Below are 17,727 nucleotides of genomic sequence, written 5' to 3' on the forward strand. Positions count from 1 at the left end.
GTGTTAAGAAAAGAAAGTAAACACTGGTCAGATGCCATTTGGTTCTTCCTTTGTGAACTGAGATGTAGGAGAGAACTTCCCACTTGGCAACGAATGGCTGGGCTAAAAGGCAGAGCTGTTTCTAAATGAGGATGGAGAAAGCACCTGAGCATCTGAGCAGCAGCTGCAGCCCAGTGTGTGGGAGGCTGAATAACGCTATGAACACCCTTTCTTGTCTCACTTGCCTGCCTCAAGTCAGGCTCTGCAAGCTGACGAGTTGAATGCAGTGCTCCACAGTGTGGGTCCCATGGTCCTTGTGGAGCCATTCGGTATATGATCTGGACTAGACAATCTCCAGAGGTCCCTTCCAACCCTAATGGTATGCACATCTCCAGCAGTCACCATCCCCAGCCTTGGATTGCCACGTCCTCCATCCTGCACACGGAGACACAGGGGCCCCTTCTGTCTTCTCACCTTGGCTTTTCTCCCTTTCTTGCAGAGGATAAAAGCAGTGGCAGCCCCCAAGGAGGTGAATCGGTGGTCCAAAGAAACAGAGAGTGCCACCCCATTCTGCCCCAATGGAACGTCGAATGGCGGATTGATCAAGCCCACTCATATCATTGTGGAAACCATGATGTGAGCTCTCTCTGTGAGAGGAGAAACCTGCTTTAACTGCCGTTTACTAACCATAGATTCTTATAGGACCAGGTTTACAGAGCTTTATATTTGCACTAGGATTTATTTTTATTTCTCACAGAGAAAGTTATTTTTTGTGTGTGGTTTTTTTTTTAAGGTTTTGTAAGGTAATCACAGCGGATGCCTCTCTGTAGAGGGAGAGCTTTCATATCAGACTAGACATATTACAGGAATTTACTAGTATTGGGTTTTTTTAAACATATATATCTTTATCTCAAAATCCTATACACCTTACCACTTGAATCGATTGTCTTGCCAGCAATACATTCAAGTCTCAGAAAGCAATTTTAGGTGCTGGTATGGTTGGGAGCAGGGTAACCTACAGAACACGCAAAAGGAACTCTGTTGAGAGATGTGCTTAAACAAAACTAATGCTGTTTGTTTTAAGAGGATTTGTAAAGGTGTAGTATTGCCACCCTCTGGTTCAACTGTGGTAAACGACAGGCTTCAGGGGCACGTTAGGGAATGTTACATCTAGCACAGTCCCTGAGTAAAGGTAGAGCCGGGTAACTGGAGCAGAGAGTTTGCAGGGGAGGCAGAGAAGTTGGGGGTGAAAAGCCTTAGGGCTGTCCCTCCCAAGCATGGCGTTGGGACCCTGTCACACAGATGAGAAGGGGACTTGAGGAAGGCATTTGCAGGATTTAGCATGGTTCGTTCTTTGATTTTTAGCTTTATTTCATTTAGGTTTTGGGGTTTTGTTTTACTGAAGTGAAATGCCTGCAGTTTGTGTGAGAGTGGGGAGGTTGCTCCTGATGCTGTATGCTCAGAGGTGTTTGCTCCCGAGTCTCTATCAAAGCATGTTTTAGTGTGGTGGCATTGGCGTAAACCTGAATTCTGCAAACCAGGAGGGTTTGAAGCAGCTGCCCTCTGGGTGCTTCAGATGTTCCCCTGCTCATGTGGACTTTGGTTTTGGGCAGGAAAAGAAAAGACTCCCTTCTGGACTCTGACTGTCCAAAGGTGAACACAAACCAGGTCAAACCCAATAGGAGGAACAGAACCGCTCACCTACACCTGGTGTAACCAGTAACAGAGTTGTTAATAATAATAGTAATGAAGATAATAATATCACTCAGCAAACAGGTGCTTTTCATCCATGTATCTCAAAAATGCTTTGCCAAGTTTGGGAACCAGGATTTGCTTTATTTATATGGGGTGGGTTGTTACTGTTGGGGGAACAGACAAAAGGACTACAAGTCCCTTGTCCTATGTTACTAAATAGCAGCAGTGGACCTAGGACCCCCAGAATCCTTGGCCATCATTGGGTTAAACCATGATTTGTATGATATTTCTGAGGGGAGGGGGTGGTAGACATATTTATGAGGTCTATGAATCTTATCTGCTGAAGAAACAGGGCTTTCAGGGTTTGAAGTTTAAGCAAAGGGAACATGTAACACTGAAATATTTTGCCTTTGGTCAGAAGGAATTGTGTACTGTTCCAGGTTAGACTGTGGAGTGAAGAGAAACCACTACAAGGAGTGTAGGAATGGGGGTTCTACTTTGTGTGGGCCAGGTGGATGTTTCCATGGGGAATTACTCCATGAAGAATGGCCAAAACATGGGCAAAAGCCTTTTTTGGGGTTAGTTTTTTTGGGGGTTGGGGTTTTTTTCTCTTTAAACTTGATCAGGTTGTGCTGGGAACAGGTTCTCTGGCGAAACTCAGCCTTTTCTTGTGGGCATTCTCATAGAGGGAGAGGGGTTTTTTTTCTTCTTATGATACCGCAGTTAGGCTTTCCAAAGCTATTGAGTGGAACTGCTTGAGAAAAGCAGAGTTTGTGCCTGCTTATTCTGCTGCCAGCTTAGTCTGTGGGGACAGAGTTTGTCATTTAAACAGAACATATCCAGTTCTTCACATTCCTCCACAGCAGTTCATTCATTTCTTCTTGTCCCATGGGCTAAGCGGCCGCAGCAGCACAAACACTCATTGGTGAGCTTGGTTTTCTTTTCTCAGAAAAGGGGTGATTTAAAACTAAGAGATGGACCAAAATAATGTAAAAACAAAAGTGGCTGCATCTGTACCTTTCAAAACCTCGCTAGTTTGAACTTGTGCTCATTTTTTCCGTCAGATAGCTGAGTTGCAGCAGCCAATCCAGCTGTGGCAGAAGTGCTTTTGGTTTCTTTTTCTGGTTGTTGTATGATGAGAGTTATAAAGGACACATTTCCATAGCTGGAGATGGCAAACATCTCATGGCACCTGACGGGCCAGTGGCAAGAACCATCCAAAAGTCACTGGAGGAATTCTCTGAGGTAGTGGGTGCCATTTTGTGCCCAAAATAAAGCATACACCATGCATAGAGGTAATTTGGGGTGTTTTCTAACAGCCTTAAGCCATCAAAGCCAAGGAAATGTAGTCAAACATAACTCTCTTAGTGGACTTCAGCTTGGACCCTCGTTTTTGAGTTACAGTTAGCGTCTGCAGTAAACGGGCACACTTGCCTGGGTGAAAAGGGAGTACTGGGTTAAGGGGGTTTAACTTAATGGTTTCTGTGAGTGCAGATGAAACACTGATGCTTGATTTTTATTCTTATTTTCTTTTGTATATACGTTGTCATACAACTGTGTTTGAGATACAGTTTGCACATCACTTTCATGCTATAGACCTGAGATGAGCTTTAGTTTGGAAAAGAAAATGGTTTGGCTACATCCAAGACATCTCCAGCGAGTGGAGGGTGTCTTTTCTTGAAGAACCAGAGGGCTAATACTACACCTTTCAAAGTACAACTACTAGAACCCAGCCCCCTTTGGGTAGAAACTGTGCCATTCAAATCCGTCGCTTCCATGTACCAAGTGAAAACGTCTCGCACGGATGCAACAACCTCATTGAAGCGTTCTCTGTGTCACCGTCTCCAGCCCTGCTGTGCTCCTTAGGATGCAAAGGAGGGCTGGGACTCACAAAGAGCTAAGAAATGATGGTTTCTAGAAAGCAGCTCCCCTCTCCCCTCTTCCCTCCAACAATAATATAGTTAATTCTAATTGTTTTCTCGGGGGGTTGAGTTCCAATGAGCACACTCACATTTTTACAGTTTTGGTGGTTTTCCTAACACTTTGATCAGATTTCTGAGCTTTTCTTGGTGATAAATTTGCATTTCAACATGATCCACTGCCAAATTTATTAAAAACCACTTTTTTACAAAGTCTGTGTTTTCTACCTATTTCTGACTGCAAAGAACACTGATTTTCCCCTCCCCCATTTTACTTGTTTAAACACTTGAGACCTATTTTACCTGTTTTCTGTAAATGAGGAACTCTATATTAAAACGTCGTGACTAGTCACAGATGAACTGGTTTGGAGCCAGGGAGTTAATGCACCTTTGGCATGAGATCTTTAGCACCAGATCCCCAAGTTTAAAACCAGAATGAACCAAGAGAAAAACCCCACACCTTTTCGTATTTCATGTACCTTTGTATTCATGGGTTCTTCTGGGCTTGAAAACAGCAGTTTCAGCAGTGCTTATTTCCAGCTGAACTAAAATCCAGAGATAGCAGAAACATAAAGGGGAATGTCTATCTCACAGGATTCTCCAACCTGTTTCTTACTCGTCTCAATTCTCCAAACTTTTTCAGTTCACCTGTCACTAGTTATGATCTTACTGAATGAGCATCTATTGTAAGGGACTTTACCAGTAGTTTGTATTTCAGTATTTAAGCAGTATGGTTTCGTAAATAGAACTGGTTTTTATTGTTGTTACTGTTCTCGTTTCCCTCCTCATCCATAGCTTTCCTTTTCATCTGGTCCAAACAGATCCACACACTTAGATAAGTCCTCTTTAAAGTGTGAGATAGTAGGTCCACAATGGATTTGTTCTTGTGTTGTAAATGAAAATACAAAAGCCTAGCAGCTGTACTGGCCATCTAGAGCAATGCTGGTGGTCACCCTGCAGCAGCAGTGCAGGTCGTGGAGTGGAGGGATGTTGGGAATGGTCTGCTGAAGAGGCTCAACAAAGCTGATTTTCGCTGCTGTTCTTGTGGAGAGGAGATAAAGAGGAAAAGGAAAAATAAAAAGGACGCAGCCTTACAGTTGCTATAACACAAAGAAAAACCCAACAGCCATCAGCAGAGCCTTCAATGGCACCATCAGGATAGCATCTTCTGCAGTGATTGTCAGTCCTGTGTGCATCCTCCTTTCTCAACTGCAGATACTCCTGGTTCCTCTTCTCTGTCTCAGCATTCAGTAGATCTGAAGACACATGGACAGTTCCATTCAATAGGCCTTTTACAAGTCTCCTCTTTAAGTCTGTTTTTATTTGCTCAGGAGACTTCTTACAGTTTCATTGAGGTCGTGCTTGTCACACTTGGGTTCAAAGCTCCCGCGTGTTGCATCAATGGCAAACCTCCATCCGTGGGAGAAGGATCTGAACGTTTTTGACTAACTGATGATCAGCTTCCACGTCTCGTGGTCACTGCCGGATCACTCTTGGAGGCTTAATGTATATAAAATGTTAAATAAGCTGTGCATTGAATGAAGTGGACAAGTTAGTTCAGCAGCTCACGTACACTTGGAAGAAAGATGACCCTGACATCGTTTCCAAGGAGACTCAATGGAAGTTGCTCACTTTCAGTAAAGAGAAAATAAATCTGTGGTTTAAGTAGATTAATAGATGAATTCTTCCACCCTCGTATGCATGCACACAAGTGGGGACACTGCTGCTATTTTTAGGCTATAGATTGTGTGTTTAAGTCTTGCGGAGCTGTTTAGGATGAGGATTGAGGTTTAGGCACCACTTGCCTGCAAAGAGCCAACCTGCCAGGGTGTCCAAACGGCCCTTCCTAAATTGGAGGTTGTGGAAGAGGGAAAGTAGTGACTAAATCCTGGACTGTGGCCCTCCAAGGGAGCCTTAAGGTTGAATGTGAAAATGTTCCTGGCTCCTTGTAAGCGCCACGTGGCTCCTGGTGTGGGAGGCTGGATGTGGTGCGGGATCAGGCAGCTGCCCTGGACTTGTTTTCTCCAAACTCAGCATCCAAAGCCTTGTGGTTAGGATAGACGTGTAGTTGTGTATTTGTATATTTGCATGAGTAAAGGTCAGGACCTGTCAGACTCTCCAGTAGCTTGTTTTATTTCCTGTAGTCAAAGATAAGCCTAAGAAAGAAAGCATTCAGGTGATTTGGTAACACTTGACACCTAAAAAAACATTAACTAGTGGAAAGGAGGCCCCCTGAGCTCCATACTTGGGTCACAAAGATTTTCTATTGGTATCAATGGCCAATTTTACTTTATAGGAAAGTTTGCTCAGGAAAGACTTGAGCATAACCAGCACCACTCCCAGCTGGAAAACTGCCCATTCCAACCCTGCGTCCCCACTGGATCATGGCTCTTTTCTGGCAGCCCAAAATAAACCTGTGCATGAACAATGCTTCTCCACTTAAAAAAGAAAACTAATAATAATTAAAGAGCTGAATTTCTGTTCAAAATCAGTAAAAAACCAACTTTTTGTGTTGTTTTTCCAGTTGTCAGTGTGAATTGGTGATTTCAGTATACCCATGTCCTAAAACAAGAGCGGAAAAAGCTTAAGAGACCATTTGACAACCAAGAAAGAGGCAAGCTCAACATTTTGCAGGTTGAAAACATTAATAAATCACCCCATTCCACCATCTCTATCCATCAGAGGTGGGAATCCTCAGTGATGGGGTTTGCAACCGGAAAAGAGCCTGACCCTGCAGGTATTGCTGGTGTTGAATGGCAGAGCCTTTCTGTATCGCTGCTGTGGCTCATTTGGAACAATCAATCAGTAAAGTGTCAGAAATTAATCGCCAGGAGCTTCCCAGCTTTAGGAGTAAAGTAAATTAGAGACAATAGAGAAAGGGGCCATTTTTTGGAGGCTTCCTCCCCATGGTTTGGCTCTGGGCTGCAAAGTGGGACAGTGGTGCTCACTTCCCCATTTACAGCACAGGGAAACCATGGCTCAGCTTAAGGATCACAAATAAGGGGGGGAAATATAGTTAAGTGAAACTTGATTGTGCTGAAAGCTTTGTGAGCTTTTGTGTGCGTGCATATGTGGGGAAGGCTTCGGTCCTGTAGCGTAGCACGTGTTGGCACAATACATATTGTTTCTGAATCTGCTTCTGCAGTTGAGATGTTTAAAGATTTGATTCTTTTTTTCCAATATATAAGATAAAAAATAATAATAATAAAAAAAGAGAACAGTGGCAAAATCCTGTTGAGAGACTGAAAATAAGACATAGAAACCTGAGGGGGCAAGTTGAGTTTGTCATCTGCTCCTGTCCTGGAAGCCAGTGATGGTCTCTCAGTGCCGCAGCATCCCAGTACTGTTCTGCAGTGCTCGTTGTTCAATAGGCTGTTGTTTTTATCCCAGTGTAATGTCGTGATTGTTACCTGATGACATTGCCAGGGACTTCACATTGTAAGAGGTGGTCCATCATGTTTGATGTATTTGGCTACAATAAACCAGTGGTGTATTTCTTTCTTATTTCAAATCCTAGCAACTGTGACTACAGTAACGTGATGAGTAGCACATACAGCGAGGAGGCCACGGCGACAACGGCCTCCTCCAAAATCTAATTGAACTTTTTTTAATAAAAAAAGTATTTTTAAAACATTTTAAAACCTTTTTTTTTTTTTTTTTTTCTGTGTGTGTTCCGAAATGGAATATTTGTATTTGAAAAAAAAAAAAAAAACAAACCAATCCTGGAGTGTAATTTAATCCTAAACAACCCCCCCCCAGCCTTTGTGTATATGGTAAATGTTTGTATTTTGCAGTTTCTGTTTTTGCTTTTTAGATAAATAAAATGTATATGGATATTTTTAAGTCATCTTTGCTTTTTTAGATGAGTTTGTAATCACCTTATAACTGAAAATAAAACTTTCCTTTATAAACCAGCTACGCATTTGGATGCTTTTTTTCCTGGTCTTCGAGTAGTTCAGTTCTTCCATTAAACCTATTATTTGTTGTGGGGTTGTTGGTTTGGGTCTTTTTTGTCCTTAAAGATATATAGATATATATTTGGGGGAGGTGTTTGTATATATATGTGTGTGTGTGTATAGATGTGTATGTGTGTGTATGTATGTATATATGTGTGCATACACACACATCTATATATACACACACATCTATATATGTGTGAGCTGCCTCATCTCAGCCCATCCCAAGGTCTGTACCATCTTGGCTGCATGGCACCACTACGATGGGGCTTGAAACACATTAGAAAACCCAATAGAAAGGAAAAAGAAAGGAAAAAGAAACCAAACCCCAGTTATTTTCCTGGTCGTTTCAGGCTCAGTGATGCCCTATCAGTCAAAGAAATGAAGGTTAAACCAGAGAGGCCTTTCCTTAAGCTCTGATTTAAGGTAGGCAAAGCCTGCAGTGCCTGGTCTGAGCAGCCTTATAGCAGCACAGACAGCAACTTTAAACTGTTTTAACTCAGGCTAAAACACATCATTCAAAAAGCCCCAAGTTAAGGACTCAAAATTAAATAATTAGAGTGAAAATAATTCAAAAAGCCATAAATGCCACAAGCTGCTGCCAAAGGGTTTCATCTGCCTGCCTTGGGCGGCTGTCACCTACCCATGGCTGTACCCAGCTCCCTCGGTCCATGGGACACAAGGTGACATGAGGAGGACAGGGCAGCGCATACCAGAGGAGCAGCACCGTGCGGACCTTGTACCTGGTGCACAGTCACGCTGCACAGGCGCCTGCTAAACCTCGCTTGGCCCCGCACGCCTTTGGCAGGTCCCCGGTGCCAAGCGTGCGAAGGGCTTTGCTGCGAAGCCTGCGCCCCAGGAGGGCGGCCGGAGATGGGAGATAAAGCTTGTTTACGTGGCAATGATTCCCCCGGTCTAACCAGGAGCATTTCCATACCATGCTCAGGCACTACCCACTTGGCCATGAAGGGCTGCAAAACCCAGCGCACTCTTCCCTTGCCAGGGAGTGGATATTCCCTATGGCCTTATCCGGGCAGCACCCCAGCCTGCGCTGCCCGTGCTGGGACCATGGGGGTGTCCTAAAGCCCTTTGCAAGAGCAAAGGGAAGAATTCTCAATGTAGGGACCCAAGGAGCTACGTTCACAGCAGTCAAACCTTTGGATGTCCGGTTTCAGAGGTGGGATAATTTGAGCAACCTGGTCTAGTGGAAGGTGTCCCTGCCTGTTGCAGGGGGTTGGAACTGGATAAACTTCATGTCCCTTCCAACCGTTCTGTGATTCTATGCTAACCTGGCTACAACAAATCATCCTCCAGCTGAAAGGCACAGCCCAAACCAAACGCATTTCATTTGCTTTTATTTAATTAAAAAAAAAAAAAAAAAAGAAACTCAAAGTCATTGCAATCCCATTTAAATACAGAGATTTACAAAGAGGTCCAAAACAGGACTAAAATATTCTTTGAAATGCCGTACTTTTAAATATTGTGCTTTCATAGATACATAAGAAAAATCAGCATATAAAAATACTTTACAAGGAATACACTCTAATATATGGATAAAAATACACATTTAAGTAATGCAGTTCATCTTCATATCATTCAAAATGCATAGGAAGGGATACAAGGACCAAGTTTTTCTTCCTCTTTTTTTCTTTTTTTTTTTTTTTAAAGCCTTTAATAAAAGTCTTCATTAAAAACCTATGAGAGCTTCCACTGCTCAGAATATTGCATATAAAACCACTTTCGGCTGCACTGTCAATGCTCCATAGTATCAATTATGGCACATTATCTAGTAGTGGCAGCAATGGTATGGGATATTGCATACTCCAAGAGAAAATGGCTACGACAACAACTAGCTGGATGGGGCCGGGCACGTGTCTGGAAGAAACACCCTGATACATTGCATCGTAAAGTGCTAATACGTGAAAGGTGGCAGGCGGATGAGGACACCGATGCAGACATCGTGGCCCCTCTTCCCCATGGGGCTGGGGGCTCTTGGGAGAGAACAGGGGAGCGGCCATGGGGCATCATGCTTGCAAAGCCACGGGAAGGCCAGCAACAGGCAAAGGGGGGTGGACCAGGGACGAGCAGCCAAACCCATGTGGGCACACAGAGAGCCCAAGCCCACACAGGACACGGGACACAACCTCCATCTAAGATAGGGCTTCTCATGCCACTGCCTGATAGGAGACAATGAGGTTTTGTTAACTCGAAACATCAGGGGCAGCCCTAGGAAGATCACTGCTCTTCAAGCTATTCACTTGTGGGCATAGGCCAGGTTTGCAAGCAAGAGAGATCTCCATAAAGCCCAGAGAAACGAGGTGGATGGGGATCTGGGCAGGTAATTCAAGGCTTTTAGCCTTTCCTATGGCCTTCTGCTCTCTAATAACTACTCCAGCACAGGAAACCACATCGCTCATGAGAATCGATAGCGGTATGAGGTGCTTCATCCCACTGCAGGGTGAGCCAACCCTGGTGGGGAGCATGGACAAGGGGTGGCAAGAGGCAGCAGCAAATAGCAAGTTTTGAACCAGAATTGCATCACCACTCCAAAGCACATTTTGAAATGTCTTTTCAAGAGGGCTCTCCATAGCCCTGCACTGGGAGTGCAAGGGGATGCAGAAATCAATTTATCAATCAGGAGTGTTTAAAGGATGGAGCACAACAGAAAAGGCGTTTCAGTCTTGCTGTATGCGATTAACCAAGCAAACAAGAAAGAAAATAGCACCATGTGTGTTTATAGGATGGCCAAGGCCCTCCAAGTGAGGAGGATGTTGGAGGCAGGACCCTGCACACCCTAATGCCATGGGGGATGGCTGTGGATGCTCCTTCCTCCCACCAGCAGCTCACCCCATCACTGCCTGTGGCCCGAGATGTGCATCCAGTTCCGACCTTCCCAGCACCATTTGGTGGTCTGAAGACCCACCTCCCTACCTGCAGGTTATGGTACACACAGCATTTACAAATACCAGTGCAAAAAAACAGGAAAAACACCCCAAATACCACAATGGCTCAGCGGAGGCCCTGGGCATCATCTGCTCCTGCTGCTCAGAGGGTCTGGATGCTCGCCTTGACTTCGGTACCGTGGGCTACCTTTGCTGGCAGCTCTCTGGTCCCCTCCTGGGGAGTATTGGCAGCCAGTGCCAAGGGATTCCGGCTAATCACCAGGTCCAGCTTATCTCCAGCCTCCGAAATCAGGGGAACAGCCAGACAGCAGTCAAAGTCTCTCGTTCGGATGCGGTTTACCTGCCGGGATGGGTTTAGGATGTGCCATGGGGAGGAACAACAGAAAGACCATGTTTGTTAGTCAGAAATGGCAAAGTCGGTGAAAACACACAGCCCTGATTCTGAGTTCAGAGCAAAGAGGGGTACCCCTTCAGGTTGAGCGCATCCTTCCTTAGCTGAGCAATGATGCAGTAACTGGTAGAAGGAAGGAGAAAATAAAGCCTGGATCAGGCATAAACCCTGACCCCCAGTGTCTGGAGCAGTATGACCAGTATTAAACACTACAAGGCTCAAAACCAGTTCTCCAGTACAAGCCTGTAGGAGAAAAGTTGCCATTTTCCATTATTTTTTTGCCATCATGGCTTTTACTGCCCTTAACTCTGTGATGCAGGGTGCTCAGTGCCAAGAAAATTAACACAGCTCAGACCATGAGGCTTCTGCCAACCACTTCCCAGCTCAGCCAGCAGTAAATGGAGACTGTACTGAACAGTTTCTGCTTCTCCTCTGCCCATTTACATCCTTACTTTCAGAGGAGTCTGGATACGTTTCACATGGGCTCTGAAGGCGGCTGCAAATTCTCTCTGCAGGCTTCAGCAGTAAAAGCACTTCTACTGCTGTCGCTTGCAGACCTTCAGGCACGCTTCTAGCCTGGGTCATCTGCAAGAACTACCCCAGCTCTGTCACCTACATCTGCCAGAGCACTTGGGCTTGGTGCCACGACAGCTCCGGGATGGAGGGGGCTGGCAAACAGCACGGGGAGGGGAATCAGTGAAGGGAGAAAGGAATTTCCCACCCACCTTTGGAGTGAACATAACCCCTGGGGCCACGCGTTGCTTCCTTCTCTGGGTAAGGGCTGAACGAGTCCATGGAACCCTTCAATCCAAAACCCTTTCCCAGCATTAGAGCATGCCCATGGAGCTGGGCTCTGTGACAGTAGCAGTGTCCCCCTGCCCTAACCGGTGTCCACACAGTTGACCCCAATACTGCTTCTTACAGCGTAGCAACTAAGGAGAAGTTCTAGACCACATATAGACAAGGACGAACAAGCCATCAGCGTGCTCTGCCTTTGGACTATGCCAGCCAAGCAGTTCCAGTGCAGAAATGCCATTAGCGCAATGCTGTGCTCCAGCTAATCCATCCATAAGGCTGTTACAGCAGGGACGAGGTGTTTGTTTCACTGGCCTTCATGCACATCATCATGCCCATAATCAGCAGCCCCATGAAGCATCCTCAGCAATGCCTCTCTGTACTTCTTGACGGCAGTTGCCTGAACCAGGTCTGCAAGCCCTCAATCACAGCTCCACATGTCAACACGATGCCAATCGCCTTGTCTTCTTGTAGGTGAAAGCCGCGCAGCTCAGCAAGTGGAAGGGGGGTGTTGAAAGTCTTCATGCTGCTCTGTTTAGGATTTCGGGCACACCTCCCAGAGCCCTTGGCACTCATAAGAAAGCAACACATCCAGCATTCAACAGAAAGGCAGCCCAGAGCCTAATTAGCTTCTTGTTCATTCTTGCACCATCTTTTATTTGAAGCCGAGAAGGAATAATTGTATAGCAGCCAACTGGCTAGAGACCATGACAAGCTTAAACAAGGTTCCCCACAGCGCTGCGAGTGCTCCAGTTACCTGATGTACATAATTTATTGGCTCTAATCCTGCTGCTGACAACCCCCACCTAGAACTTAGTAAAACTGAACATCTTTCCAAGTGTTCCCAAACACGGTCACAATATCTGCATTTCCAAATGGGGGCAGGTTTTCCACTGGGGTTGCACTTTCTCAGTTGCTGTTTGAGTTGCCCCAAAGCGAGAATAGTTGGTTTTCATCCATCTAAAGCTCCTCTCCAGCCTCCAAAACTCACCATGCTCTTACTGTCTCTCTGGTAGTCTGATATGCCCCAGCCATATTTATTACAGACTGCTTGTGAGCAGAGCTTTTATTCTGTTTCTACATCAGCCGTTCCAGTTCAAGCATCTTTCAAAGGAAAATATCCATGAAAAACACTTTGCTTCCTAGAAAACTCTTTAGTTGTCAAAGGCATGCACAGAACCTTATGAACACCACTTGGCTCCTCCACATGGGGCTCCTCAGGAACACATATTGGTCAATACAGTTTAGTTCATCCAAAAATCACCCTTTTACATGATAGTAAAAGGACCAAGGGTGAAGAGAGGAAGCATCACACCTTTTTGGTTGTTTTGAGCTCCTCAAGCTCAAAAAGGCCAGTGCTAGGACAGGCAGTGCCCTGGAGCAGATGTAACCTAGGGGTACCACCTAGTGATTTCTCATTATAAAACACAGATCTCATTGAGTGCTTGGTGGCTAAGAGCTCACCTAGTTGGCTAACTATTACCTTTCATTAAAGTTAGTGCTGCCATGGATGGGTCTCACTTCTCTCTTCCTCTCAGCCACTCATTCACTCCGTCCCAGCCTCCAGAACTGCATTTTGCATTTATTACCTGAAGCACTCTGTCATATGGCTTGAGGCCACACTGATCTGCCGGCCCATCCGGACGGACCATATTTACATAGACACCTTTTTCTAACAAGCCATCCGACACACTGAATCCAAAGTCTTCACTCTCCGGGTCTTTGTGGAGTGTCATCTGGAGGGGCAGAAACAGAAAACATAAGTTTTAATGCACCAGAGAAAGGAGGAGATAAGACAGATTGAGCCTTATTCACCAGACACCATCATCTTCGGTAGAACACATGGAGAAGTGTTTGGGTGACTGGCATACAACCAGCCACACAGTAGTCCCTCTCCCTTGAACGTGGAAGGAAACACAAGCAGTGTAACACAGAGAGCTGCCGTATTTCACCCAAAGAGCAGCAAACCAAGTGTTATTAATAGAGCATCACCTTCGCTAGCCCAGGTTATGCCGTGCATCCTTTGTGCATGCCACAGCACCTGAAAAACCAACATGTTCACATGGAATTTTCAGTGTAGTGTGTCAAATGCAAAGACAGCTTGTTCTGAACACATCACTCAGCAGGAACTTCTAAACTTCCCTGTTCTTTTCAGAAAATTCCTATCAGTAAGTGCTCATGTACTGAGGACAAGAAATGGGTAATCTCATCACCCTCCCCTTGAGCATGTCAGGCTTTGGCCTTGTCTAAAGGAGCTGGAAGTGTATCTTGCCACAGACAACACTGGGAGCCAAGAACAACTCATCCCCCAACACCATTGCCTCCCATGAAGTAGAAGTGCAACTCTTCCATGGGGATCTAATTCCATCACTGTGCTCTTGGCTGGATGAACCTCATGGATGTGCAGTCCTTGGGAAGGACAGTGCCCAGGATGATGCACAGGAGCAGCCCTAATGGCTTCAACCTCATCTGCAAAACCAGCCACCACGAGATGCTCCAGCAGAAGGAAGAGTCACCCTATACCATGCCTAATTACACAGTTCCCTCCTTCAGGTACAAAGGAGCTTTATTTAAAGAGACATTTGCCATGCCCTGAAGGACAAGAACAGATCAAACATCAAAAGCTGTTTTTTCCAGCCCCCATAACTGCAGGTTTCACTCTAAAGTCACACTAGGAAAGAAAAAGGCAGTCAAATGTCTTGAAACCTTTCCAGCTTCCTCCTCTGCTTGCATTCTGCATCAGCAGCTTCTACACTTAATTAGTTTTCCTAATTACTGTTGCCTTTCACCATGCTTAAACTGGCTATGTTCAGCTGGGTACTGAATTCAAAGAAGCATCCCATTGCTGAAGAGCACACCTTCAGGAAAGGCTGGAATGAAGTGGAAGGGGAGGGAAAAAAGTTATTTTTCAGTTATTTATTATATAAAATGTGCCCTACTGAACTGGAAAAAGGTTGATGGGTCTCCATGGGGCCATACTTTGAGCTTCCTTGCCAGTATCTGTAGCACCAATTAATGAACTCCAGAACACAAGGACCTGGAAATCTCATCTAATAAAGGGAAAGAGGAAAGCACAGATTTGAACCCTGCTGAAGCATGGCAGCTAAATCCTGTTACTCTTCTGAAGAGATCCCTTCATCTTCAGCTGACCCTCTGGAAACCTTTGCTGCAGACCCTGGTGGGGCCAGCTTTAACAAGGAAGATTTTCAGGGGGTTCTCCAAACAAAGGAGATCTTCTACAAGGTTCAAAGCTTCTACAGCTGTAGCCATCGAGGTACTGCAGTGCCACAGCAAGAGCAACCCTTGGTAACACAAACCTTGTGAAACTCAAGCGGGGTAGGGGACATGATTTCCTGTATCTCCTTCTCGATCTTCTTCACATCCAGGTTCCTCTCGTTCTTCTTGGCAGGGGAGCTGCTGCTCTCAGTCTGTCCATCCTCACAGCTGGTGTTTGCCTTCCTCAATGGGCTCAGTCCTGATGGGTTGACAGAGTCCAGGAGCAGCTTGCTGCTGTCCAAGCCCAGGTTGTGCACGCTCCCTGTCATGATGGATGCCTGTAGGGTGAGGGCACAAAGTCACTCAGCTGAGCCAGCAGCAGGAAGAGATGGACCACGCGGCAACAAAAGCAGCAGAGACACCAGCAGGATGGCACCACTGCTCTCATGAATCAGAAAATAAGTACCAAGAAGATCTTCCAGCTGGCTATAAAAGCCATTTCCAGACCTTGGCAGCCTGCTGCCACACCTATCACTGACCTGCTCTTTGCTCTCCACCCCAACATGGAGTTTTATCTCAGAAGGAAGAATCTGTGAAGCATCTCCTTATTTTCTGATGACCCCTTCTACACAAACAGGCCCAGAGAGGCCTCATCTTGTACAGGAACCTTTTTGGTAGTCAAGGATGAACATCTCAATCTCAGGGGGCTCCAGTGTTTGCTGGGCTCTCCAGCCTACCCTGCAGGCTGCAGCTCACACAGGGCTGGCAATGGCCCAGGAGAAGCAATAGCTTGGACTCCACTGAGGCCAATTGAGTAGAGAAATTAGGATTTTATCTGTCAGTAAATGGGAGCTGTCACTGAGGAAAACTGAGTTAAAAATACGAAATTAAGTAGTATTTAAGCCTGGTCATCCCTGATAACATCCATTAAAAGATGGCCCTAAGTAGATTCTACTCCATTTGGCAATGCTTTTCACTAATGAGATTACATTGATCAAAGCTAACGAAGGAGTCAAGAATCCAGTCTGTGGAACCTCAACTGGCTCCAGGTCACAGAATCCATTTAAACAGTGTAATGAAAACTGTCATTTCAGAGTTTAGGCTCCAAGGGCCTGCAGTCCCATTAAACATCAAAAGGTAGAAGGGGGAAAAAAAGGAAAGGTAGGGAGCAGAGAGCAAAATTCTGCAGTGTTAAACTTAGCAAGTCAAAGAGCAACTGCTCCTGTGCTCAGGGGAAGCAGCATCCGACTGAATCTCTATTGAAGGCCCTCCAGCTCTTTGCTCCAAGCTGGAACAAAGGCAAACAAAGCAAATTGTGGTGGCAGGATGAAAATGCCAGGACTCCCCACCCTATTCCCAAGCACAACCTTTTAGCTTTGCGCTTTTCAGGTCTTCACACAAAAATGACGTAACCAGCTTGAGTTTGCCCAAAACCCCCAAGCCTGCTACATGCTGGAGGGATGTTGACTTACCCCACATTGAAACACAGATTAAAAACCATCGTTACAGCCAACCAAGGTCTGTTTGTTCAGTGACCTCAGGCAGCCTCAACACACCCCAGGGTGCTGTGCCACGCTGTACCAACACAGGCACTGCAGAGCCAGCGAGGAGACAGCAAGGTCTTTGCACGTTGTGCTACTGTCCTCCCTCACACCCTGTAGATGCCATAACCAGCCAATACCCAGGAGCATTCACCTCCTTCTCTACCTTCAAGGTACTGAAACACTCCTTGCAGCATCATAAACAATTTGCTGGGTGCTTTGGGTTAAGGGCAAGCAGCAGAAAGGACAATTCCAGGCTTCTCCAGCCTATGGCTGCCCTGCATTGTTTTTCCCTGTGTCTTGGCTGCCCTAAAAGCAAAGCAGGGACAAGTGCTCCATCAGACGTACTGGAAAAAGCCTGTTTCTACCCATATCCCATAGTCTCAAAGTGGATTGCTACTGTGTGTGAACCCATTTCCAGGCTATCTTGGGTCATCCTGAATGACTCTCATTGTTTTAGCTTTTGAAGCATTGCTATAACTGTCAAAGCTCCAAAGCCTTGAAACAGCATCTCTTCACTATGGATCCCTGGAAAATGAAAGGGATTGGGCACAAGGATATTTTCTCTATCCTGGCATTTCACAGTCCAACAAGTCCCCCTTTCACATTTAGGTGCCAGCCATTATGTAGAAGAGAAACATTTATGCACCATTTCTGAGGGGTACTTTTTCCTTAAGCATTCGACAACAGTACAGCAAGGCTGATTTCTAAATACATTTGGGTGCAGGAAATAAGTGATTAAAGGAAGAAGTTACAGTTTGTGGGGTTTTATGTGTTGGTTTGTTCTTTTTTTAAATCAGCACTTTCTTAAGCAGTTAAGATAATAAATACAGGGTTTTGTGATTCAACACAATGAATTCACTTGAGATTTCCTCTCCCACTTACAGTTGCTAAGGATCAAGGAGGAAAGAACAATTAGTAAGTCCTTTGTCACCATACAGACCAAAACAGGACTTTCCTTTTCCACCTCCACTTATTCAGAAATTGCCTTTTTCTCTCTGAAGCCTGAGAGATGCAATTGTGCATAAACACAGCCCCACTGGGGGTGATGGAGGGCACGACCCAGCGAGCTCTCTCCGGTCCTTGGCACACAGAACGCAAGGGAAGAGATGAGCTCACAGGGTCCTGCTCCTTCTTTTGGGCTGCAGGAGCTGAGTCAGGGAGGGGAGCAGCACAGGTCCCATCCTGCTGGGCAGGTTTGCTTCCTGCTGCTTCACAGTCTTGAGGGAGGCCTTTATTTGCATCCCACACCTTAGAAATCCAGGCTCCTTATCCTATAACCGGACACAATAACATGACCTCCAAAGCATTTTGGATAAAGAAAAGAGAAAG

At 45.5% G+C, this 17,727-nt stretch overlaps 2 protein-coding genes across 9 annotated transcripts in view; one reads left to right on the forward strand and one right to left on the reverse strand.

Annotated features, from left to right (window-relative positions):
* The window catches only part of SLC6A6 (solute carrier family 6 member 6), a 114,090-nt gene extending 106,583 nt beyond the window's left edge, over positions 1 to 7,507 (forward strand). For 7 of the 8 annotated variants that reach the window (XM_080625593.1, XM_080625592.1, XM_080625596.1 and 4 more), the window contains one exon: positions 479 to 7,507. In XM_080625593.1, the coding sequence (XP_080481719.1) occupies positions 479 to 619 (141 nt within the window). In that variant the 3' untranslated portion in view covers positions 620 to 7,507. The remainder of the gene's footprint in view (positions 1 to 478) is intronic. The other variant, XM_080625599.1, reaches the window with a different exon arrangement.
* A 3,087-nt stretch (positions 7,508 to 10,594) lies between these two features.
* Positions 10,595 to 17,727, reverse strand: part of GRIP2 (glutamate receptor interacting protein 2) — a gene marked incomplete at both ends in the record, with an annotated part of 240,882 nt that continues 233,749 nt past the window's right edge. Inside the window, 3 exons of the mRNA XM_080625585.1 lie at positions 10,595 to 10,792; positions 13,228 to 13,374; positions 14,956 to 15,192. Of these exons, the coding sequence (XP_080481711.1) occupies positions 10,595 to 10,792; positions 13,228 to 13,374; positions 14,956 to 15,192 (582 nt within the window). The remainder of the gene's footprint in view (positions 10,793 to 13,227; positions 13,375 to 14,955; positions 15,193 to 17,727) is intronic.

This window comes from Psittacula echo (assembly GCF_963264785.1).
Source record: "Psittacula echo genome assembly, chromosome: 9".
Classification (NCBI taxonomy): Eukaryota; Metazoa; Chordata; class Aves; order Psittaciformes; family Psittacidae; genus Psittacula; species Psittacula echo.